General features: G+C 39.0%; 2 protein-coding genes across 3 annotated transcripts in view; both read left to right on the plus strand.

Moving 5' to 3' along the window:
• Positions 1 to 1858: 1858 nt before the first annotated feature.
• Positions 1859 to 13357, plus strand: LOC100333270 (neuromedin-K receptor). The gene is made up of 5 exons (XM_002666548.7): positions 1859 to 2802; positions 5025 to 5213; positions 7251 to 7401; positions 7886 to 8082; positions 12549 to 13357. Exons 1-5 carry the CDS (start codon positions 2441 to 2443, stop codon positions 12829 to 12831), a joined length of 1182 nt encoding a protein of 393 aa, XP_002666594.1. The 5' UTR covers positions 1859 to 2440; the 3' UTR covers positions 12832 to 13357.
• Positions 13358 to 15540: 2183 nt separating this feature from the next.
• LOC101885283 (sodium/hydrogen exchanger 9B2) overlaps positions 15541 to 27254 on the plus strand; it is a 21397-nt gene continuing 9683 nt past the window's right edge. Inside the window, exons 1-6 of one of the 2 annotated variants that reach the window (XM_073939454.1) lie at positions 15541 to 15597; positions 24038 to 24129; positions 24582 to 24674; positions 25973 to 26143; positions 26620 to 26762; positions 27098 to 27225. In XM_073939454.1, the coding sequence (XP_073795555.1) occupies positions 24090 to 24129; positions 24582 to 24674; positions 25973 to 26143; positions 26620 to 26762; positions 27098 to 27225 (575 nt within the window). In that variant the 5' untranslated portion in view covers positions 15541 to 15597; positions 24038 to 24089. Of the gene's footprint in view, positions 15598 to 20568; positions 20723 to 24037; positions 24130 to 24581; positions 24675 to 25972; positions 26144 to 26619; positions 26763 to 27097; positions 27226 to 27254 lie in introns of those variants that run through there. The other variant, XM_073939453.1, reaches the window with a different exon arrangement.

Below are 27254 nucleotides of genomic sequence, written 5' to 3' on the forward strand. Positions count from 1 at the left end.
GAATGGGACTGAAGCGACGCAACTGACGCAGGTAAGTCATGTGACCATGACAAAATGCCGGATGTAGTACGTCCGAATTCCATTCATACTTTTCACATTCATACTGTATAGAGAAGGGGTCACCAATCCTGGTCCTGGAGGGTCGGTGTCCCTACAGGGTTTTGCTCCAACTTGCCTCAACACACCTGCCTGGATGTTTCAAGTATACCAAGTAAGAGCTTGATTAGCTTGTTTAGGTGTGTTTGATTAGGGTTGGAGCTAAAATCTGCAGGACACCGGCCCTCCAGGAACAAGTTTGGTGACCACTGGTATAGAGCATACTTTTCTAACGGCAGAGTAGTACGTTTAAATTGAAATGCAGTACCTACTGAGTTGTAGGCGGTTTCGGACGCAGCCCCAGTCTGTTGTGATTGGTCGATTGCGTTTAGCATGAGACAGAGAGAAAAGTCCACCATGGTTATGAAGAGTTCAGAGTTATACCTGCAACCACTCCCGCTTTTCCCAGGAGTCTCCCATGTTTTAGACCTATCTACCACCACCCTCCCATTTTGTTATTTCTCCTGGAAAACTCCCCCGAGCCCAAACACAGAGATTCCGAGCGCAAAACGCATTTAAACCCCACAGAAAAATCCAGTCTAAACCATCCTAGGCTGGTTGGCTGGTTTTAGCTGGTTGACCAGCCTGGTGTTAGAGGGATTTCCAGGCTGGTTTCCAGCCATTTTTAGCCTGGTCTTAGCTGGTCAGGCTGGGAGATGACCAGCTAAAACCAGCTTGACCAGCCTAGCCAGGCTAGGAGTCCAGCCAAAACCAGCTATGTCCAGCTTAGCTTAAACCAGGCTAATCAAGCTCGTTTTAGCTGGATTTAGCTGGTCATTTTCCAGCCTAACCAGCTAAGAACAGGTTGGACATGGCAGGAAACAAGCCTGGAAATGGCCAAAACCCCTCTAAAACCAGGCTGGTCAACCAGCTAAAACCAGCCAACCAGCCTAGGCTGGTTTAAGCAGGATTTTTCAGCAGGGAATCTGAAAACGAAGAAGCACGTGTCGCGTTTCAACATGGTTTTGGACCAAATATGTGAACAGCCCATACAGATTTAACCTGAGAGATACAGTACAAGCACTGATCTATAATATATACAAGATTACAAGCCACGCAGAGAGATTAAACGTAACAACACAATCAAATACATATTTTGCAAATTACAGAAAACGAGGCAACAATTTTAATTACACTTACATGTTCATGAAGGAGAAACACTGGTCCATATAAACTCTGTAACAGTGGTCCTCAACCTTTTTATCACTGCGGACCGGTCAATGCTTGACAATTTTACAGCGGACCGTCGGCCTGAGGTTGGGTTCTGACCTCAACCCAATTTTCATTTCCAAACAAAATGCAACATCCCCAATCTGACGTCATGTCGACGTTCTGTGCCTGCTGTGTAGAGTTGTAAGAGAAGAATGTAAATCTTCATAAGCCTTTCGGATGCAAGAGACCAACCATCAAGAGGCTTAGGTAAAGATGTTTAAATGACTATACTGGAAAATATTTAAATCATCTTTTCCACATTATATTAAACCTGTGATTGGAAATAACTTCTGAATGCAGAATTATCCAAAGACCTGAGGAGATTTCTCTGCATGAAAGACTCGTGAACGGCTGTTTATTGTCCTGCTGCATCTCCAACATGGTACAGAATGAAAGTTATGTGGATAATATGTTGAGTTGATTGGGAGGGCTCATAACTAAGCAACATAATAGTCCATTAATGAGGACATTTGTCCCAGAGCTTGCATGATTAATGCATTAATTAAATTGCATTTGCAATGCATGAACACAGTGCATGATCCATTGCATTTACACATTTTTTTTTAAAGGTAAGTGCTTGCAAACAATTTATATTGGCTGAAATTAAACCATCAAATTAAGTTACTACAAACATGACTACATTTAAATTGTTTAATTTAAGCCCATACAAATTGTTTGCCACCAGTTACCTTACTTTTTTTTTTTTTGCTGTCTTCTGCACTGAAAAAAAATGCTGTCAGCAAAATTGTTGATGAAAAAAAAGCATTTTATTTGTGTTGAATTTAAACAAATTAAATTTTGTAATATTCAACTTAACTTGTTTGTTTAATTTCAGCTCAAATAAATTGTTTACAAAGCTCTTAACTTAATTTTTTTTTTTTGTGAATCCAAGGAATTATTTTTTTATCATTTTTTAGTGTGTAAATCATGAGAGTAAAGAAATCCGTTGAAGTAGATTAAACGGAAGCGATATACGCAAATAAAGATGAATCATTTCAGAAGTGTTCATGCACTGTAGATGCGATTTGATTTATGCTGTTTGACAAACTATCCGCCCCTGTAGAAACTATTCACACACACATACACGGAGGGAGAAAGAGAGAGTCAGTCAGACTGGGGTCTTCAGATAATCATGTCCTCTCCAAGAAACTCCTCCAACTTTACGCACATCAACCGGTTCGTGCAGCCACCATGGCGCGTCGCGTTGTGGTCTGTTGCGTTTGCTCTGGTGCTGCTGGTGGCCGTTACCGGGAATTTGATCGTCATCTGGATTATTGTGGCACACAAGCGGATGAGGACCGTCACTAACTACTTTCTGTTAAATCTTGCGGTGTCGGACGTGTGTGTGGCCGCGCTGAACGCGCTGGTGAACTTCGTGTACGGCGCGCATGGGCACTGGTACTTCAGCAGCGCCTACTGCCGCTTCCAGAACTTCTACCCGGTGGCCGCCGTGTTCGCCAGCATCTACTCTATGAGTGCCATCGCCCTGGACAGGTAACACACACACTGAAAAAAATATTATTAGGATTTACTAAAGTTTTAATTTAAGTGGTTTCAAACTATTTATATGAGCTGAATTTAAACAAATAACATGGAGTAATGTTCAACTTAATTTGTTTCATTTCAGCCCATTTAAATTGTTTGCAACCACTTACCTTAAAATAACTGTCAATCCAATGAATATGATTTCAGTGCACACACATATGCTTGAATTAAATGAATTGTGGGGACGTATTGTTTTCTACTGTACAATGTTTTTTTAGTACAAAGTTTTTTTGTTTGTTTATGTTGTTGTTACTGAAATAAAATAGATAGTTAACAATAAATAAAAAGTCAAACTAAAGGGAAGTAAGTAAAGTCACTGAAAAATAAGTAAAACAAGTCTCTGATGTTCCAACTCCTGATACCCCATATAAAATGTTTTCTGACTCCCTTTTAGACTTTGATCCTAGTTGTGTTGTTTTGGTGACTGTCGCTTTAAATTCAAATAAGACTGTGCTCTGAGGGCGGAGCTACAAATTTCTGTGTGTCAGCATAGTGGCAGATTCAAACGCAAGACTATCCTATGGTAATGAGGTAGAGATGGTCACTAGTGGGCGGGGCTTTCTCTGATGACCTACAAAAGGAGAATGTCAATCAAAGTGTTTCTGCAGACTGTTTTGATCAAGTCTGATTATAACAAATTGAATTAATTAATGTTTACCATTAGAATCTAGATATATTCACTGACTGCTGACACACAACTGTGTTTAATCCCCTTATAAAAGTGATTTTTGCTTAATAGCTCCTCTTTAAACTGTAATAATGCATTGTTAGATACTTAACTAGGCACATTTATTATGTTAAGGCATAAAAATGTATTAAGAATAGATTTATAATACATTAAATAAAGTATACAGATTTTACAATGTTACTTTGCAACGTTACAACATTTTAGCTATCATCTTCGTTTTGTTCTTTTTGATTCTTTAAATCAGTTTTATTAGGTGGAAACGCTGCATGCTTTGATCACAAATATTTGAATAACTACAGTTTAATATTACAATATTATCGTTTTGTGCATAAATCAAATTCACATCTTTAGATATAAACATAGCTGGTAAAAAACTGTAGAAAAAACTTTTACTGTAGAGAATCGGAGAGAAGTTTTACTCGAGAGAAGTTAGAGGAAAGTCCTTACCCCAGGTGGCTTCTGCTGTCCTGACGTCAGCTGCAGATGTGTATGAATGGTGGAAGAAGTTCTATAATATTGACTATAATATTAGTTGTATTTCCTCATACAAATGGGTTTTGAGACTCTTCGTGTTTGATTTTCTTTTTTATATACACGAATATGCCGTCAAACTATTGCATCAACACAATATCACACTCATAGCATATTACACACTAGCCAATGCACGCTTCCTCCAGACCCAATATACAGCCATATCGCACTGCTACTCGTGGTATATTGCTCATATTATACAGTTTTTTAACTAAATGTATCATATACGGAACCATAACAAAAGCGTGACCCTAATATCGAAAACTGACAAGTATTGTTCCAGGTTATTGTGAACAGGTTTTGTTCACGAGTGAGGGAAGGATGGAACGTGAGATTGACAGGCGGATTGGTGCAGCGGCAGCAGTAATGCGGTCAATGTACCAATCCGTTGTGGTGAAGGAGCTGAGCCGAAAGGCAAAGCTCTCGATTTACCGGTCAATCTACGTTCCTACTCTCACCTATGCTTATGAGCTTTAGGTAATGACCGAAAGGACAAGATCTCGGATACAAGCGGCTAAAATGAGTTTCCTTTGAAGGGTGGCAGGGCGCACTCTTATAGACAGGGTGAGGAGCTCTGACACCAGAGAGGAGCTCGGAGTAGAGCCGCTGCTCCTCCACATCTAGAGAAGTCAGCTGAGGTGGCTTTGGCATTTGTTTCGGATGCCTCTAGGACGCCTACCCAGGGAGGTGTTCCAGGCATGTCCCACTGGGAGGAGGCCTCAGGGAAGACCCAGGACACGCTGGAGGGACTATGTCTCTTGGCTTGCCTGGGAACGCCTCGGGATCCCCCCGGAGGAGCTGGAGGAAGTGTCTGGGGAGAGGGAAGTCTGGGGTTCTCTCCTAAGACTGCTGCCCCCGCGACCCGGCCCCGGAAAAGCCGCAGAAAATGAATGAATGAAAAATGTAAATGTTTTGTTCCAGTTCAGTTCTTTCTCTCTGTGTGTTTGGTCAGGTATATGGCGATCATCCACCCCATGAAGCCCCGGCTCTCGGCGAAGGTCACGAAAGCGGTGATTGTTTGTGTGTGGATTCTGGCGGCGTTTCTGTCATTTCCTCTCTGCTTCTACTCCGTCACTGAAGTTCTGCCACACAGGACTGTCTGCTATGTGGCCTGGCCGAGAAAAGATGACGACGCATTCATGTGAGCAGTGCCTGCTAGTTTAAGCTGCTTCTTTGCTGCTCATGAGCTGGTTTTAACTGGTTTAAGCTCATTCTTTGTTGCTCCTAATTCACTCGGGGCGTCAGCGTCAGCGCTTCCCGTTCACTTTGAATCAGTGATGTCAGGCATTGCCGAACTGCATTGAGGATCCGTCAGCACTGAGCTTTTCTTGCTGCAGACGTTGGAAAATCTCAACTTTTTAAGGGCCAGTGGAAGCGTCAGCCAATCAAATTGCTTTATGAAAATACCCCAGCTCAGACTGTAGCTGATTGCAGACTTACTTCATTGGCTGACGCTGCTATGATGATTGTGTCAACCCCAAGTTCAGACACGCCCACGGTCAAGCGTTGACGCTGAAGCCCCGTGTGAATGGACTGTAAGCTGGTTCTTGCTGGTCATGAATTGGTTTAAGCTGGCTTGTCACAGGTCATGCAATAGTTTAAGCCGGTTTGTTAAGCTGGTTTAGGCAGGTTCTTAATTCCTCCTAAGCTGGTTCTTGTTGGTCATGAGCTGGTTTAGGCTGGTTCTTTACTTGTCCTAAGCAGGTTCTTGTTGGTCATTAGATGTTTTTAAGATGGCTACGCTGTAAGCTGGTTCTTGTTGGTCTTATACTGGTTTAAGCTGGCTCGTCAGTGGTCTTAAGCTAGTTCTTGTTGGTCATTAGCTAGTTTATGATAGTGTGTTGCTGTTTCTAAGCTGCTTCTTCTTTGCTGGTTCTTGTAGGTCATGAGCTGGTTTAAGCAGTTTTTTAAGTTGGTTCTTGCTGGTCAATATTTGGATTAAGATGATTAAGGTTCTTGCTGGTCTAAGCTAGATCTTGTTGGTCATGAGTTGGTTTAAGCTGGTTTGTTGTTGGTCCTAAGCTGGTTCATGTTGGTCATGCTGGTCCTACGCAGGTCCTTGTTGACCATGAGCTGATTTAGGATGTTTTTTGCTGGTTTATGTTGGTTTATTATTAGTCTTGAGCTGGTTTAAGATGGTTTGTTGCCGTCACAAGCTTATTTAAGATGGTTTGTTGCTGGTCATGAGCTGGTTTAAGATGGTTTGTTACTGGTCCTAAGCTGGTCTGGTTCTTGCTGGTCATGAGCTGGTTTAGGATGGTTTGTTACTGGTCCTAATCTGGTTCTTGTTGGTCATGAGCTGGTTTAAGATGGTTTGTTACTGGTCCTAATCTGGTTCTTGTTGGTCATGAGCTGGTTTAAGATGGTTTGTTATGAGTCCTAAGCTGTTTTTTCTTTGCTGGTCTTAAGCTGGTTTTTGTTGGTCATAAGCTGGTTTAAGCTGGCTTGTTGGCCGTCTTAAGATGGTTTTTGTTGGTCATTAGCTGGTTTAAGATAGTTTGTTGCTTTTTCTAAGCTGCTTGTCCTTTGCTGGTCCTAATCTGGTTCTTGTTAGTCATGAGCTGCTTTAAGCTGTTTTTGCTGGACCCAAGTTGGTTCTGGCCTTGTCATTAGTTGGATTAAGATGGTTTGTTTTGGGTCATGAGCAGGTCCTAAGCAGGTTCTTGTTGGTCATTAGCTGGTTTAAGCTGTTTCGTGGCTGATGCTAATCTGGATTATGTTGGTCATTTACTTTTTTAGGCTGGCTTGTTGGTGGTCCTAAGCTGGTTCTTGTTGGTCACTAGCTGGTTTAAGCTGGTTCATGGCTGATGCTAATCTAGTTTTTGTTGGTCATTAACTTTTTGAAGCTGGCTTGTTGGTGGTCCTAAGCTGGTTCTTGTTAGTGATTAGCTGTTTTTAGATGGTTTGTTGCTGTTCCTTATCTGGCTGTGAGCTGGTTTAAAATGGTTTTTGTTGGTTTAAGCTGTTTTCTTGCCTGGTCCTAAGCTAGTTCCTTTCTGGTCATATACATTTTATACTGTTTTTGTCAGCAGGGTATAAGTCATACCAATAATATAACAGCTTGTTTTACTGGCTTAATAAGAATACCTGTTATTAGCATCTAGAGACTGTGCAGAAAGCCACAGCTGTGCTCTTCACTGAGGGTATTCTGCTCATCTCTGTGTGTCTGTGTTGGCAGATATCATGTGGTTGTGGCACTGCTGGTGTATCTCCTTCCACTTGCACTGATGGCTGTGACCTACAGCCGAGTCGGACTGACGTTGTGGGGTGGAGATTTCCCAGGACACTCTTCAGAAAACCTCCTGGATCACCTGCAGGCCAAGAGGAAGGTCAATCTTACACCACAGCATTATGAGCCTGCTCTTTTCAACCGTGGGCTGCAGGATAAACATCTTTAAATTGAAAAAAATAATAGATTATTACTTTATCTTGATGGTCCCTTTAACACATTTTGTTCACAAGAGTTGTTTAGCCATCGATAAACTTTCAGTGAACGGTTTATGTAACTATTTTCAATTGAAACGGTGCCTTTTGCAACATCAATATTGCAACACAGTATATTTTCAAATTAAAAGTCCTCTTGCATATACCCCATTGACCCACTTTAAATCATCAGCACAGAAATCAATATCTACGGGCGGGGAAAACCTCTTTAAATCATTATATGAGCCGTAATAATTACAATTTATTCTGCCGTTCACTTTTAGGATGGTTTCTACACACAGTTTTTTAAACGAGAGCCCTGTGATGTAGTTGACACTCTCTTTAAAGTAGCTGTAGTAATGTAACCATCAGTGTGTGTTTTGTGTGTAGGTTGTGAAGATGATGGTGATCGTGGTGGTGACGTTCGCCATCTGCTGGCTCCCATACCACGTGTATTTCATTGTGACGAGCTTCAACCGAGCGCTGAGGAGGTTCAAGTGGATCCAGCAGGTGTATCTGTCAGTGCTGTGGCTCTCCATGAGCTCCTCCATGTACAACCCCATCATCTACTGCTGCCTCAACAGCAGGTACAAACACATCTAGAGCTTATGTAGAGGACAGACCAATCAGAATGGAGTATTCCAGACATCCATGTAACAAACGTGACCTATAACCTTGTCTGCTGTAAACTGTCATTACTGACGATCTTGTTATGCAGTGCTGCAAATCTGTCTTTCTGATTGGTCAGCTTCAGATCTACAGATTCACCCACACACACAAATTTAGGCTGGTAGCTTGCACATTGTGTCAACTGCATTTACACACCGCCTGAAAGTTTTCCCACGTTTTTAACATGCGTAAAAAGTGTTTTGAGAGGTGTTTTGACAGTTCAGAGCCACCACACACAGAGAGACAAATCTCAGAATGCTGTTACTCGCAATTTATTACAAATAAACAGTTCCAGTCTGGCTTCCGCCCACTCCACAGCACAGAAACTGCCCTGATTAAAATCACCAATGACCTTCTCATGGCAGCTGATTCTGGACAAATATCTATTCTCATTCTCCTAGACCTGAGTGCGGCCTTTGACACTATTTCTCACAGCACCCTCATCAATAGACTATCCACTCTTGGCATCACTAATACCCCACTTGACTGGTTTAAATCCTATCTCTCTGGCTGCACTCAGTTCATTCAACTCAAATCATTCACTTCTCAGCATTTTACAGTTTCTTCGGGTGTTCCCCAGGGCTCAGTCCTGGGGCCCCTACTTTTTATCATCTATCTCCTTCCACTCGGTAATATTCTCCGTAAATATAACATACAGTTTCACTGCTATGCGGATGACACCCAGCTCTATCTCTCTGGCAAACCCTCTTCTTGTTTTCCACCTACATCCCTTGCAGACTGCTTAGCAGAAATCAAGTCCTGGCTCTCTCTTAACTTCCTAAATAGTTCAAAAACTGAGGTTTTGCTTGTTGGTACCAAATCAACACTCTCCAAAACTGACAGCTTTTCTCTCTCAATTGACGAATGTTCCATTTATCCCTCTAAACAGGTTAAGAGTCTGGGTGTCATCCTTGATAGCACCCTGTCTTTTGATTCTCACATCAATAGCATCACCCGGTCTGCTTACTTCCACCTACGCAACATTAACCGTCTCCGCCCTTCTCTTACCCCTCATGCCACTGCTGTTCTCGTTCATAGCCTTGTCACATCTCGTTTAGATTACTGCAACTCTCTTCTCTTTGGTCTCACTCATAAATCTTTCCGTAAGCTTCAGTTGGTCCAGAACTCAGCTGCCCGTATCATCACCAGAACCCCTTCTTCTCATCACATCACCCCTGTCCTGCAGCAGCTTCACTGGTTACCTGTTCATTTTCGAATTGACTTTAAAATCTTGATGTTAACATTCAAAGCCATCCACAATCTCGCCCCTCCATATTTGTCTGCCCTCATCCACATTTCTGTTCCTTCTCGCACCCTGCGATCTTCTTCCTCTCTCCACTTGTCTGTTCCTTCTTCTCGCCTTTCAACTATGGGCAACAGAGCATTTAGCCGCTCTGCTCCGCGGCTTTGGAACTCACTACCACCTGCCATCAGAAACATTGACTCCCTCACACTGTTCAAATCAAGACTCAAAACCCACTTATTTAAGATGGCTTTTAATACTTAATTTTATCTGCACTATTGCAGTGTATATTTTATTATTTCTCTTGTTGTTTTATTGCTCTTGTTGATTGTACGGTGTCCTTGAGTTGCTAGAAAGGCGCCTTTTAAATAAAATGTATTATTATTATTATTATTATTATTATTATTAAATAAAATGTGTAAAATGAAGGCACAATATGGTGGATGGTGGAGAAACACTGCTGTAGACTACTGTATGCTGGATTCAGTGCCTGCCATGCACTTTTGTCATGCTGCTATTTGGCAAGTGTGTGTGTCTGTATGTCATTACCTTTAATGTACTGCCAGGAAAGGATAGACTTTAAGGCTGTTTAGAAATTGCTTATAGAAATATGTGTTATGCAGTATTACAAGCACAGTATCAAAACATCGCTGATTTCCTGACAGAAACTGTGCATTTCGAGATAATCCCACGCAGCTCTTTTATAAGGAGGTGAACTGCTTTCCTCTCTGTGCAGTGGATTGGATGAACTCAATATTTTCTCTTTCTTTATCTTCTTTGAAGAAGACAGAGAATAACAAAACCATCACTGCTTGAATGTTTAGTTTGCATATCTTAGTATTTGGGCTTTGGTCACATTGTCAAGGAAGAGACTAAACTGGACTGCAGCTTTTGGCTCTGGCACTTTTTTCTCTTAAATGGCCATGAAAGCCCCTCGTTTCAGCAGGATGTTTTCACACCTCTACTTTGGAAAAAGTCAGAAAAGTGGGCGTGTCCAGCTCTGTTTAGGGGGGAGTGTCGGAGGAAGAAAAGAGGGATGGTGTGGGAGTGTCTATTTGGGCGCGCTGACTTTCAGAGTCAAAACACACACACACACACACACACACACACACACACACACACACACACACACACACACACACACACAGGGGACAATGTGACTGTGTTTACATGGACATCTGTAGTCGAATTATTTGCCAAATTATTAAATGGTGGACTTTAACTGCAGTTCGGCTCTTTCTTTCAGGGAATTGTTTCCCCCTTAAAAGCAAGCGTATGCTTCACGTTGTTGTCAGAATCCTCGTTAAATACAGCCATACTTTAGAATGCTTAGTTTAAGCAAATTTAATGAACGCGATCATGCGTGTTGAATCTGAAGGAAGTCACTCTGGCTGCGCTGTCCTGCGCGCGTCTCTCTTTCTTTGTGTGTGTGTGTGTGTGTGTGTGTGTGTGTGTGTGTGTGTGTCTGTGCGTGTGCGCACTAAATCAAAAAGTTACGACTTGCCGTGAAATTGCGTTGCTCTCTCAGCTCACATCATTCAAAAGAAAAGGTCCACATTGTCCCCCGATACTGTCAACAAACTGGACTGTTTTAGCAACTGACTGCATGTAAAGGAGGACAATTCAGCTCAAAGCAATACAACTTTACAATGAGTGCAATTTTTTGTATTCAGTACGTTATTATTATTATTACAATTTTCCATTTTCCATATCTGCAATGCCTGTATTTTGGCATTTTTTTGCAGTTCACTTAGAATCCAACATGGAAATCAATGTTTTCTTTACTGGCATTGATTGTTTTAAAATTCAAATGGCATTAACATGCCTGTGTTTTAATTTCGGTATTAAATATGGCTGTCAAGCCAGGATCTTGATGGTTTATTGTGGGTTTGTTGTTTACATAAAGAAATCTGTGTTACAAGATGAACAAAAATTCTTATAAACAATTATATTTTGAATTTAAACAGTTTTTGTCTTGCGTTTACATTATTTTACATTTAAAAAGCCAAAATTACAAGTTTCATTCTAAATGTGATTAATCACGATTAATTTTATTTTTAAAAGTGCGATTAATTAGTTAATTTTTTTAAATCGATTGACAACACTAGTTTAAACATGTCCACAGAGCAGGATTTGCAAAGAAACTGGGATTAAAAGATCTGTTCAACTCTCTGTGATCAGCTGCACCTCAACAATGACTTTTACAAGTTTAAAACGGTTTTAAAAACAGAGCATGTTCGCAATAAGGACAGTAAAATCACTAATTCATAATCACTGGAATCACCACGGCTGCATAAAGTCAGATGCTTCAAACACACGACAAACACTTCCCAGTTTGTGGACGTTTAACTCCACCACAGATACTTCAAATAACCTTACTTGCTATTTGACTCATAAACTGTATCTCTAGGGCAAGACAGTGGCACAGTAGGTAGTTCGAGCTTCGGCTCAGTTGGCGTTTCTGTGTGGAGTTTGCATGTTCTCTCTGCGTTCGCGTGGGTTTCCTCCGGGTGCTCCGGTTTCCCCCACAGTCCAAACACATGCGGTACAGGTGAATTGGGTAGGCTAAATTGTCCGTATTGTATGAATGTATGTGTGAATGTGTGTGTGGATGTTTCCCAGAGATGGGTTGCGGCTGGAAGGGCATCCGCTGCGTAAATACTTGCTTGATAAGTTGGCCCCAGGACTAAGCGACAAGAAAATGAATGAATGAATAACTGTATCTCTGTTTCATCCGTGTCTGTCGCTGTCACTGTCACTATCACTGACTGCTGTTTATATGACATAACAGGCAGCAGGGTGGGCGGAGCTCCAGCTAATTTGCATTTAAAGGCACAAGCTACCAAAACAGCAACACTTTCCTTTGACTCCAAAATGGGCATTATCAGCATTGTATAATAAATAATCTGATGTGTATATTGAGCTGAAACTTTGCAGGCACATTCAGGAGACACCAAAGACTTATCTTTTATCTTGTAAAAGATAAAGGTAAAATAGGAGCCCTTTATGGCAGGAAATAAAAAAAGAAACCTGTGTTTCTATCACTCCAATATGACAGTGGACACATTATACCTACACAGCTTGCAGAAGTGTCCTATTAAATCCCATCTTACAATAGTTTTGGCTCTGTTTGTGCTGCAGGTTCCGCGCCGGGTTCAAGCGGGTGTTTCGCTGGTGTCCCTTCATTCAGATGTCGAACTGTGATGAGCTGGAGCTCCAGACGGCTCGTTTCCAGCAGCAGCGGCAGAGCAGTGTGTTCACGGTCACTCGTATGGAGTCGGACGGCAGCGCCGCCGTCAGCAGACGCAAGAGCTCCAGCACCAGCCGCTGCAGCGTCAGGAGCCAATCACGGCCCTCCGCCCGGCCGCCGCACAATGGAGCTCCACACGGAAACATCAGCTGCGTTCCCGAAACTCTGAGCTGAGAGGAGCAATGAGCAGAGCTGTGGATGCTCCTTAATGGAAAAAAACTGACATTGCAATCCACTGTAAACAGTTTCCTGTAGAAACTACAGTAACTCACTGGCAGCAGTTCGCCAGTAACTTACTGTTAATCAATTACAGCACAAACATGCATATGTATTACAGTCTATCTTAGCTCGATTTATCTTGCTGTATATGTATTTACAGAATTGTAAATCTTTACTGTAAAATATACAGTAATTTTTACAATGCAGCTTTAAAATACAGTAACATACTGCATAGCTGTCCTACAGTAAAGCACAGTTCACATAACAGTTTAGTTCACCTGTAAATTACTTTAAATCAGTTACAGCAGAAATACTGTATTTACATTTACAGCACACTTTTATCTTACTGTATATGTATGTATTTACAGTATTGTATGTATATCTTTGCTGTAAAATACACAGTAATTATAACGATGCAACTTTAAAATGCAGCAACATACCGCATACCTGTCCTACGGTGAAATACAGCTCATATTACAGTTAGATACTTCTTCTAAATACTTCTATCAGTGGAAAGACTTTCCATCTTTTATTACGCAGGATGCTGGAGATTATTGACAGAAGAACATAGAGAAAGGAAGTATTAGCAAAGGGTGCTGTGAGCTCCTCAGTGCTATAATTATGACTCATAGTTTTGAATCACAGTTTTAATTTTATTATAGTTTTGACTAGCTAAGTCATAATTTCAACTTTTCAAGCCATAACATTTTATGTCTTAATATTCACTTTTTAAGTCAATTTCAATTTTATATCAAGTCATTTTGTCTTTATAAGTCTGAATTCTGACTTATTAAAGTAAATTATAACCTATGCAGTAGGTTACTGTAACCTATGCTATATATATATATATATATATATATATATATATATATATATATATATATATATATATATATATACATACACACACACAGATGAAGTCAAAATAATTAGCCCCCCTGCCCTTTAATTTGTTTTTCTTTTTTAAATGTTTCCTAAATGATGTTTAACAGAGCAAGGAAATTTTCACAGTATGTCTGATAATATTTTTTCTTCTGGAGAAAGTCTTATTTGTTATATATATATATATATATATATATATATATATATATATATATATATATATATATATATATATATATATATATATATATATATATATATATAAAGTTTAAATCATAACTTCAAAATTTTTAAGTCGTAGTTTTGCCTTTTTGTCTCAATTTCGATTTGTCATTGTTTTTTTTGTTGTCATAATTTCCACTGTAAATCTGGTAATTTTGTCTTCATAAATCATAATTCCAACTTACTAAAGTAAATCATAATTTTAACATTTTTAAATCGTAATTTTGACTTTGACTTTTTAAGTAATAATAATAATAATAATAATTTCGACTTTTGGTCTCATAATTCCAACTTTTCAAATCATAATATTCTCTTGCTAGGTCATAATTTTAACTTGAGTCATAACTTTTACTTTTTAAGTGAGAATTTTGACTTCTTGTACCATAATTTTGACTTTTTATGTCTTAATTTTGACTTTTTGTATAATAATTTTGACATAAGTCAATAATTCAGCATTTGTAGCTGCAGTTATAAACTGCTTACTAATGTTTATTAATGTAGAGTTAGTGCTTAACAAATTATGAATTCACAAGATGCTAATGCTTAATATATGATTCATAGTGTTACGATTACCAGCGATCGGATTATATAAGATCGCTGGTTTGCTCCATCAATAACCATGAACTACACTTCCGCCTTTGATGGACTACATATTCATACATGCACTCCGGCCACACTCACACATGCTTCCTCATCTAGACTGATTACTCGCACCACCTGAGGATTGTCAGAGACTGATTGCACACATATTTAAGCCACACACTCACCCATTCAGTTTGCCAAGTCTTGTTTATCCTTTGACACTAAAACGCAGTTTTCCTTGTCTTGTTTACCCATGTTTAGACCTAGCCTTGTTTATCCAGTTCTCCCTGTATGCTGCCTGCCTCTGACCATCTGCCTGATATTTTGACTTCGACTCTGGATTGCCCTCATACATCTGTTTGCCCCTATATTGACCACTGCTTGCCGGACGATTCTAAAAAACCTGCACGTGGATCCACACCTCAGTTGTTTGTGTCACTCCGCGTGGTTAAACATAGTGTGTAGCTATTATAAAGTGTTACCGTTTTTTTCTTCCACCTTTTTTTCCCCCACCATCACATCCCTTCCGGGTCTCTGCAGAATTCTGACTTGCTGAATTAAATCATAATTTCAGCTTTTTTATTTTTGTAATTTCGACTTCGGTTTAGTCATAACTTTAAATTTTAAATAAGTCATAATTTTGACTTTATATCTGGTCATTTTGTCTTTATAAGTCATAACACCGACTTGCTGGTGTGAATCATAATTTCGACCTCTGCTTTTTATGTAATAATTTTGACTTTTAAAGGGCACCTAGGTTACCCCTTTTTTCAGATTTAATATAAGTCTTTTGCGTCTCTAGAATGTGTATATAAAGTTTCAGATCAAAACACCCATCAGATTTTTCATTATACCTTTTACAAGATGCTGTTTTATTCTGATTTCCAGCAGGGGGTGGTTTTGTCGTACTGCGCCTTTAAGACGATTCTTTCCCGCCCACTTTCTCGCCCACTACATGCCTCCTCCCTCAGCTGCGTCAGACAACAGACAGACTTAAAGGAAGGAGGTCTCACGTAGCGTTTGTGAGATACTACAGTAAGAACTAACCTTTACTAATCAGTATTGTGAAGTTGCATTGATGAGTCACACACAATATCGTTACAAGGTTAACACGCGCACACACACACACACACACACACACTGCAGATGATACACACACACACGCAGGCAGGCAGACAGACAGAGCGTGCTTAGCCTAGTTAAGGCTAACCTCAAGTGTGGATATCTGTTATGCTAATGTACAAAATAAACCTGATTTAACTTCCACAAACCGGGATTGAAGCGTCTTCTTTTATAATTGTTCTGACACGCGGCTGTGCTGATGAAGTATAGCTGAAGTAAATCGCTGTAATTAATTACACACATACTCTGTTTTAAAACACTTTAAACATGTGAAACTCACTCTTGAACACATTTGATGATGATTGCTGATCCTAGCGAACAGAACAGACCTTTTATTCCCGGTTGCTTTGTGTATGTCTGGTCTTGTTGACATATACACGTGACTACCGGGACATGTTAATGCGCGCAGCTGTCAATCAATTCGGTGGGCGGGGGGATCGCACACCTACGTAATGGTGCGATCGATTTGAAAACAGCTCCAATTGGCCGACCCTTTTTTTTGTAGTTAAATTGAAAAAAAAAGGACTGGGTGTGTTCATATCACCCCAGTATGACGGTCTATACACTATACCAACACAGTAGATTTTTTTACCATAGGTGCCCTTTAAATAATCATTCTGATTCTTATCTGGCAGAGATTGGCCTCCATACTCACCAATGTCTTGTTTTTCTAATGCACATACACAGACCATCATTTGATTCCTAACACTTTTAGCTCATTAATTCACTGTGTTTAAGACAAACAAGATGGACATTCTTAGAGATGTTTGTGTGTACTGGTCAAGCATGCGTGGCAGTAAGGAAAAGCTGATGCGGCAGTGTGTGCCCGGTAATTGTACATATGTGTGTCTTTTACACCTATTGCATGTTGTTTTGTTGGCTTGCACAACCCTGTCTTATTAGCTGTGTGTGCATATAACCAGCAGTATGATCATAATAGTTATAATAAAGTGATGTTTCACTGCGTATCGTCATCTGTATGTTGGTCAGAACAGCAGTGTGTGTGTGTGTGTGTGTCATTTGCTGTAATTCACACTTACTGATTGAACCAGTGACGTTCAATGTGTTAGTGGTCATGAGCACTGGCAATGCTAATTACAGTGTGCGTTTGTGTGTGTGCAGATTTGAGACGCAGCTTAAAATGATCCACAGCCATGTCACCCTGCAGCACAAGAGTGGTTGTTCACTGAAGCTAAGCAGGGCTGAGCCTGGTCAGTACCTGGATGGGAGACCACACGGGAAAACTAGGTTGCTGTTGGTGTTAGAGAGGCCAGCAGGGGGCGCTCAATCTGCGGTCTGTGTGATTCCTAATGCCCCAGTATAGTGAAGGGGACTCTAAACTGCGAGTGATCGCTGTCTTTCGGATAAGACGTTAAACTAAGGTCTTGACTCTCTGTGCTATCATTAATAATCCCATGGCACTTAGTCCTGGCCAAATTCCCTCTATCTGCCTTTACCCATCATGGCCTCCTAATCATCCCCATCCACCAAATTGGCTCTTTCACTGTATCTCCAGTCCACCTATAGCTGGTGTGTGGTGCAGCACTGGCGCCGTTGTCCTGTGGCTGCTATCATATCATCCAAGAGGACGCTGCACACTGGTGGTGTGGAGAGACCCCCCCTCATGATTGTGAGGCGCTTTAGGTGTATCACCATACACAATAGATGCGCTATATAAATATGCACTACATCAGGGGTGTCAAACTCAATTCCTGGAGGGCCGAAGCCCTGCACAGTTTAGTTCCAACCCTGCTCCAACACACTTACCTGTAGGTTTCAAACAAGCCTGAAGGACTCAATTAGTTTGATCAGGTGTGTTTAATTAGGGTTGGAACTAAACTGTGCAGAGCTGCGGCCCTTTTGGAACTGAGTTCGACACCTGTGCACTACATAAAGACAAGGTGGTAAATTAAATATAAAAGTCATTTAATAGAAAACCTAACAGAAAACAGAAGAATTTGATGGTTTATTACACAGGATAGTGGTGATTATAGACGGGCAGGGCCGGAGTAACGCAATGCTGCGTTCACACCAGACGCAGAACGCGCACCAAGCGCGAGTGATTTACATGGTAAGTCAATGCAAACATGCGAATAGACATCCTGCGGCACAATACGCACAAATGGCGTGGCGCGAATGATGCAAATTGCGCGAATGGTGCGGGGCGAATTGAGCGTTTTGCGCGTTTGACGCGCATAATGAGCGTTTCACAGGAATCTCTCGAATTCGAAAATCTGAACTTCAGCGTACATTCGCACCGCGTTAACCAATCAAAAGCTTGCTCTTGTGGGGAAGTGATTGTGACGTAGAACCTGTAGTCGGTGTTCCGAGGGAAATCCTCCCTTCACCGACAGCAGTTCATCAAACTGGGCTGGGCTCAGTCAGAAGCACCGCTGAAAGCCTCCGTCATCCAGGTTCAGTTTCTGGAGGAGTTTATGAGCTCACAGAGCTGGTGCATCAGCCCTAGACACGACCCTAAATGTATCGACACTGTTTTTCAGCCTTCATAAAGCACATAAACACTGTTATTTTCTTCATAAAATCCATGTTAGCCCTTTAGCTATGAAGCTAGAGTCTTCGGGCAGACAGAAGCCCTGCCCATCATGCGAATCCGCGTCTGTTCTGAAGTGAATTTGACACACAAATGAAGCGTGTTTGACGCGCGAATGAAGCGAGTAAACTCAAATGTTCACGCGGTTATTTACGCGCGATTAGCGCAATTTATGCGCATGTTCCGCGTCTGGTGTGAACACAGCATAAGGGCTAGGTGTGGCTGAAGCCACAGGGCCCATGGAGGAAGGAGGTGCCTTCATTGGCTGAAGAATTAATTTGCGCTATGACACGGGAAATGCCTCTTTGCGTTATGCCTTTTTTCGTCAATAATGCGGAGTATTTCTTTCTGTATTGCAAACGTTTTTTTTGCAGCCTGTTTGAACTTTAAAGTTCATATTACGTCATTACTTAATTTTCCATACTTGCAGGCCTATTTTAATAAAATAGAAAAAATATATATATAATAATCAAATATAAATCAAATAGTGGAAAATTAGATAATATTAGTTAGTAAATTATTAATAATAACTATAATAATACTAACAACAACAATTAATATATACACTTTTGTGAGGTAAAAAAAATAAAAGGGGGCCCTTGGATTTGCTAAAGGGTCAGCAAAGGGTCCATTTTTAAGACAGTTTTGTAAATCATACTTTCAACTTTCTTATATCATCATTTTAACTCATAAGTCATAACTTTAGCTTTTTAAGTTATAATTTAGACTTTTTATGTCTTATTTTTTACTTTTTAAGTCAAATTCGACTATATATTTGCCTTTATAAGTCATGCTAAGACTAACTGAAGTAAATCATAATTTTTTTATATCATAATTTTGACTCCCCAAGTCATAACTTTAAAAGTTTAAATCATAATTTTGACTTTTTGTCATAGATTCAACTTTTGATGTCAAAGTTGCTCAGTGCAAGAAGGTCACAAAATGCAAAATGCTAATATTTTAGCTGAAGTAAACAAAAATAAAATAACTTTTATATGAAATAATTTGTATTAGGCGACGGAGTTGCGCAGTAGGTAGTGCTGTTGCCTCACAGCAAGAAAGTCGCTGGTTTGAGCCTCCGCTGCCTCAGTTGGCGTTTCTGTGTGGAGTTTGCATGTTCTCTCCGTGTTGGCGTGGGTTTCCTCCGGGTACTCTGGTTTCCCACACAGTCCAAACACATGCGCTATAGGGGAATTGGGTAGGCTAAATTGTATGAGTGTGTGAATGAGTGTGTGTGGATGTTTCCCAGAGATGGGTTGTGGCTGTAAAGACATCTGCTGCGAAAAACAAATGCTGGATAAGTTGCCGGTTCATTTCGCCCTGATTAATAAAGGGACTGAGCCGAAAAGAAAATGAATGGATGAATGAATTTTTTATTATCAATCTTGAACCACACTCTGTTGTGATAGCGGTGACGACTGCTAGCTAATATACACACAGTATATATTCAATTTTTTTCATATATATTTACAGTATGCTGGACACACTTTAGTGTGGTTCGAAAACACTACTGTATTTACTATAAATTACTCCAGTATTCTTTACTTTATATAATTTATGAATAATAAATTAACAATACACAATTTTAATCTACAAAATATGAAGCTATGGTACATTTTTATTGTGTTTGTACTCTTAGTTTTTGTTTTGTGAGACCACTTTGATTTCTTCAGCTTGATTTGTTCATTCGTTCATTCACTCTGGAGTGTCAGTGTGTGTGTGTGTGTGTGTGTGTGTGTGTGTGTGTGTGTGTGTGTGTGTGTGTCTGTCTGATCAGGAGACAAACTGAAATATAGCAGATGACTTGTGTGGCGTTTGTCCAGATGACACACAGACACTGCACAGAAGAACAGTGTGTGTGTGTGTGTGTGTGTGTGTGTGTGTGTGTGTGTGTGTGTGTGTGTGTGTGTGTGTGTGTGTGTGTGTGTGTGTGTGTGTGTGTGTGTGTGTGTGTGAGTGAGTGATGAGAGAGGAGAGAGAGAGAGATTCATGATGGTAAAAAGACACTGAGACGGAATGTCATTTTACATCACACACACACACACACACACACACACACACACACACAGACACACACAGTATATACACACACTGGCAGGCCTCTGACTATAAATGGAAGTGGTTTGTGGTTCAAATGATGTTCTTTCTCTAACACACACACACACACACACACACACACACGGGGCAGCGGTGGCACTGAACATGTAATTGATCTCACTTGTGCTCAGACAGCTGCTCTATAAACAGGAATAAAAGGATGTAAACATCAGGACTTTAAAACAAACAGCGTGAGTGACGTGTGACGTTACACACACACACACACACACACACACACACACCTTCAGGACATCACTGCTGTGATGAGCAGCGTTCATGTGATACACACACACTGATTCACTGTGGTCACGTGCCGCAGGTCTCAGGTCTGTGAATCAGTGTGTGTGTGTGTGTGTGTGTTTCTGCTGTTTCTCTCTGAGCTTTCAGCAGGTGAGACTCACTCATTTCTATCTCTAAACTCTTTTTTTCATGCTTTAATAATGCACACACACACATACACTATAACGTTTATCATATATTTTCCATATGCACTATTATTGGGGATAAATATTTGCTTGCTGCTAAAAAATCTTTACATTTACATTACATTAATTTTTACGTTTAAAAATGAACTCCATGCCTAAAAATAATAGTAATAATGCATTGTTTTTAAATGGTTATAATGGAAATTGCATTGGTTTTAATGGAAATTTGACGGTTTATTACACAGGATGGAAACTTTAATGGAAATTGGGTAACATTTACAATTAGGTTGTAATAATTAATGTATTTTTTAATATTAGCAATTAATGAACAGTACAATTATTACAGTGTTATTCACCCTAATGTTGTTTTTAAATGGTTATAATGGGAATTGGGTAACATTAACATGAAGATTGTATTAGTTTACATGTTTTTTAACATTAGCAATCAATAAACAGTACATTTATTACAGTATTATTCATCTTAATCTTGATTTAAAATGGTTATAATGAGAGTTGCATTGATTTTAATGGAAATTGGGTAACTGAGTACAATAAGGTTGCATTAGTTCATGTATTTTTAACATTAGCAACCAATAAACAGTACAGTTATTACAGTATTATTCATCTTAATATTGTTTTTAACTGGTTATAATGGGAACTGCATTGGGTTTAATATAAATTGGAAAACATTTACAATAAACGTATTCACGTATTTTTTAACATTTGAAATCAATAAACAGTACATTTATTATGGCATTATTTATCTTAATGTTGCTTTTGAATGGTTATAATGGGAACTGCATTGGTTTTAATGGAAATTGGGTAACATTTGCAATAAGGTTGTATTAGTAATGTATTTTTTACCTTTAACAAACAATAAACAGTACATATATTACAGTATTATTCATCTTAATATTGTTTTTAATCGGTTATAAAGGGAAATGCTTTGGTTTTAATGGAAATTGGGTAACATTTACAATTAGGTTGTAATAATTAATGTATTTTTTTAATATTAGCAATTAATAAACAGTACAATTATTACAGTTTTATTCACCTTAATGTTGTTTTTAAATGGTTATAATGGGAATTGGGTAACATTAACATTAAGATTGTATTAGTTTACATGTTTTTTAACATTAGCAATCAATAAACAGTACATTTATTACAGTATTATTCATCTTAATCTTGATTTAAAATGGTTATAATGAGAGTTGCATTGATTTTAATGGAAATTGGGTAACTGAGTACAATAAGGTTGTATTAGTTCATGTATTTTTAACATTAGCAACCAATAAACAGTACAGTTATTACAGTATTATTCATCTTAATATTGTTTTTAACTGGTTATAATGGGAACTGCATTGGGTTTAATATAAATTGGAAAACATTTACAATAAACGTATTCACGTATTTTTTAACATTTGAAATCAATAAACAGTACATTTATTATGGCATTATTTATCTTAATGTTGCTTTTGAATGGTTATAATGGGAACTGCATTGGTTTTAATGGAAATTGGGTAACATTTACAGTTAGGTTGCATTAGTAATGTATTTTTTACCTTTAACAAACAATAAACAGTACATATATTACAGTATTATTCATCTTAATATTGTTTTTAATCGGTTATAATGGGAAATGCTTTGGTTTTAATGGAAATTGGGTAACATTTACAATTAGGTTGTAATAATTAATGTATTTTTTAATATTAGCAATTAATAAACAGTACAATTATTACAGTGTTATTCACCCTAATGTTGTTTTTAAATGGTTATAATGGGAATTGGGTAACATTAACATTAAGATTGTATTAGTTTACATGTTTTTTAACATTAGCAATCAATAAACAGTACATTGATTACAGTATTATTCATCTTAATCTTGATTTAAAATGGTTATAATGAGAGTTGCATTGATTTTAATGGAAATTGGGTAACTGAGTACAATAAGGTTGCATTAGTTCATGTATTTTTAACATTAGCAATCAATAAACAGTACAGTTATTACAGTATTATTCATCTTAATGTTATTTTTAAATTGTCATAATGAAAATTGCATTGGGTTTAATATAAATAAGGGTAACATTTACAATAAACTTGTATTCACATATTTTTTTAACATTTGAAATCAAAAAACAGTACATTTATTATGGCATTATTAATCTTAATATTGCTTTTGAATGGTTATAATGGGAACTGCATTGGTTTTAATGGAAATTGGGTAACATTTACAGTAAGGTTGTATTAGAAATGTATTTTTTACCTTTAACAAACAATAAACAGTACATATATTACAGTATTATTCATCTTAATATTGTTTTTAATCGGTTATAAAGGGAAATGCTTTGGTTTTAATAAAAATTGGGTAACATTTAAAATAAGGTTGTATTAGATCATGTATTTTTTAACATTAACAATCAATAAACAGTACATTTATTATTGTATTATTCATCTTAATGTTGTTTGTGGATGGTTATAATGGGAACTGCATTGGTTTTAATAAAAATTGGACAAGACTTTACAATAAGGTTGCAATAGCTCATGTATTTTTTTACATTAACGATCAATAAACAGTACATTTATTACAGTTTTATTATTTAATATTGTTTTAAAATGGTTATAATGGGAACTGCATTGGTTTTAATGGAAATTGGGTAACCTTTACAATAAGGTCGTAATAATTAATATATTTTTTAGCATTAAAAATTATTAAACAGTACATTTATTACAGTATTAATCATCTTTGTTAATATTAACTAATGTTAGTCGTTCTTGTTAACTCACATTAACTAATGTTAGCTTTAGATTGTAATAACGCATTAGTAAATGTTGAACTATGATTAATAAATGTTGTACAAATATTAGTTCATTATTAGTTCATGCTAATAAATACACTATAACCAACAGTAACTAATGCAGCCGTATTGTAAAGTGTGTGTAAATCTCTAATTCTGATGGAAAGTGTCCCAAAACACACTGAAAGCCGTTGAAATGTACTGGTTTTATTGGTAAAAACTGAGTATTTTTAAAAGTGTATTTAGTGGAGAACATTAGAGATTTTGTGATGATTTTTACATGATTAAACTTCCCAAAACCTACTTTATAAATGGTTGATGGATAGTTGTCTTCTATTGTAAAAATGCATAGAATATGGAATGTCCTCATAAGTGACAAAAGCAGACATCTGTGTGTGAATGTGGAAGGAATCAGTATGCTTTAATTATTAAACTCTCCCTCTTGCTGTATGTGCATGTGTGTGTGCTTGCATGTGTGTGTGTAGGTTCACGTGGGCCAAAGTTCACTAACAAACACTTGATCGTCTGAGGTGAGACATGGGTGAGGAAGCACTTCGAGCAGAACAAACCGAGACCTGTGAGTAAACACAACACACACACACACACACACACAGTAAAAATAAGGCTTTATTTGTCAGCACTGGTTAATTGTATTACTACAGCGTGAATAAATCTAAATCTTGCCACTAATTTAAATGTCAACATTTACTACTACAACATGCAACATCAAAAGTTTTACGTTATACGATGTATTATTCTTTTCCATATGCACCAGACACTTGCAAACACACTGCTACAAGGACTTTGGAGGGTGCTAATTTTACTTGTCATGGCATCTACATAGTGCTTCTGTCTGTTGATGTGAAGAGCTTCTTGTATAAGAGCATCTGCTAAATGAATAAATGTACATGTGCATTACAAATAGCTATACATTTTGGCTAGTGTAAGTGTTTACAAACCTCACTGTAGTGTTTCGCAGTAAAGTTTACTGTGACAATTCACCTCACCTAAAAGAGTGTTTCTTCTCAGGGGAGAAAACAGCATCACGATCATCTCGATTCTGTGCTAAACTGCAGAGCTGCCCAAAACCTCATGGATTCTCTGCCTCCGTCATTACCAAAGGTGTGTGTGTGTGACTTTTATTTTGTATTTGTTTATCATAATGGTATTTTTGTATTTCTTTGTGTGTGTGACTTTTTAAATGTATTTATGTGTTGCTTTTCACGCCATGATGTTATTATTTACAAAACCTTCATGTCTTATGTACGGTTTAAAGTACATCTTGGAGGTTGTTATCACAGAATAACACCAGACAGCTTTATTCTGCGAGAACAACTGCCTAAATGTGCTTTATCCAACTTGTTAAACAGTTACTTTCCACAAAACATAAAAATTGAACAAAATAGTTCATTATTCATTTAATAAAGGCTAAGCTAACCTGTGCATTATTCAGACACTAGATGGCGCTGAACAGTCATAAACTCAAAGCTGACAGAAACTAAAACAGCTGATGGAGTATACACTAACCTGCGCATTATTCAGACACTAGATGGCGCTAAACAGTCATAAACTCAAAGCTGACAGAATCTAAAACAGCTGATGGAGTATACACTAACCTGCACATTATTCAGACACTAGATGGCGACAGACAGTCAAAAACGCAAAGCTGACTGAAACTAAAACAGCTGATGGAGTATACACTAACCTGCGCATTATTCAGGCACTAGATGGCGCTGAACAGTCATAAACTCAAAGCTGACAGAAACTAAAACAGCTGATGGAGTATACACTAACCTGCGCATTATTCAGACACTAGATGGCGCTAAACAGTCATAAACTCAAAGCTGACAGAATCTAAAACAGCTGATGGAGTATACACTAACCTGCGCATTATTCAGACACTAGATGGCGGCAGACAGTCAAAAACGCAAAGCTGACTGAAACTAAAACAGCTGATGGAGTATACACTAACCTGCGCATTATTCAGGCACTAGATGGCGCCAAACAGTCAAAAACACAAAGCTGACTGAAACTAAAACAGCTGATGGAGTATACACTAACCTGTGCATTATTCAGACACTACATGGCGCCAGTCAAAACACAACGCTGACAGAATCTAAAACAGCTGATGGAGTATACACTAACCTGCACATTATTCAGACACTACATGGCGCCAGTCAAAACACAAAGCTGACAGAAACTAAAACAGCTGATGGAGTATACACTAACCTGCGCATTATTCAGACACTACATGACGCCAGTCAAAACACAACGCTGACAGAATCTAAAACAGCTGATGGAGTATACACTAACCTGCGCATTATTCAGACACTAGATGGCGCCAAACAGTCAAAACACAAAGCTGACAGAAACAGCTGATATGTTTCACTGATTGTGTGTGTTTGTGTCTGTATTTCCAGCTCTGCTGGGGCTGCTGTTGTTCGGGGTGGTCTGGGCCGTGACAGGTCCCGCGTGTTTGCCAGGAAAGAACTTCTTCGGTCTGGTCATTCTGTTCCTGTCTGCGGTGTGTGGAGGAAAACTCATCAGTGTCTTCACATTACCCAGAATGCCTCCAATACCAGCTCTGTTGGGTACACACAAACGCGTACACACACACACATACAAACGCACACATACGTACACCCACATAGACATACATGATCATACACATAGATGCACACTGACATACACAATCACACACACATGCATACATCCGCACATACGCACACACAGACATGCATGCATGTGCGCACACACAGCCAAACATGCGCACATGCTCATGCATACTGTACATTTACACAAACATACATGCACACATACACAAATGGATACAGGCATATATGCGCAAACACATGCATGCACATACACACACAAACACACACACAAACACACACACACACACACACACACACACACACACACACTCCAAGACTGGTGTGCAAGCTAAAATATCACTGGATTATTATAATTAGCAGCTAAATTATTGTTTGAATATGTATGCGATATATGTGTGTGTGTGTGTGTGTGTGTGTGTGTGTGTGTGTGTGTGTGTGTGTGTGTGTTTCAGGTATGCTTTTGGCTGGTGTGGTGTTGCGTAACGTGCCGTACGTCACAGATGCTGTGTATATCGATCACAACTGGTCTTCAGCTCTGAGGAACGTGGCTCTCGCTGTGATTCTCACCAGAGCCGGTCTGGGGCTCAACGCTGCTGTACGTGTGTGTCTGTGTGTGCGTCTGTGCATGTGAGCTTGTGTGTGTGTGTGCATGTGCATGTATGTGTGTGTACCTTTCATTCCTCATATTGTAGGGACCAAATGTATGCGCATGTGCGTTCTAAGCACTGTTTAGAGTGTGTGTGTGTGTGTGTGTGTGTGTGTGTGTGTGTGTGTGTGTGTGTGTGTATGTGTGTGTGTGTGTGTGTGTGTGTGTGTGTGTGTGTGTGTGTGTGTGTGTGTGACATATCAGGACACAAGCGTTTGTAATGGCATGTGTATGTGTGTTCCAGACTCCATAGTTGTTAAAGTGTGTGTATGTGTGTGTTCCAGGCTCTGCGGCGTCTCAAAGGAGTGTGTGTGAGGGTTGCTGTTGGCCCGTGTGTTACAGAAGCTTGTGTCGTGGCTGTAGTGGCTCATTTTCTGCTGGATCTGCCCTGGATATGGAGTTTCATGCTTGGGTACACACACACACACACACACGCGCACA

This window comes from Danio rerio, chromosome 23 (genome assembly GCF_049306965.1).
Source record: "Danio rerio strain Tuebingen ecotype United States chromosome 23, GRCz12tu, whole genome shotgun sequence".
In the NCBI taxonomy this organism is placed as follows: Eukaryota; Metazoa; Chordata; class Actinopteri; order Cypriniformes; family Danionidae; genus Danio; species Danio rerio.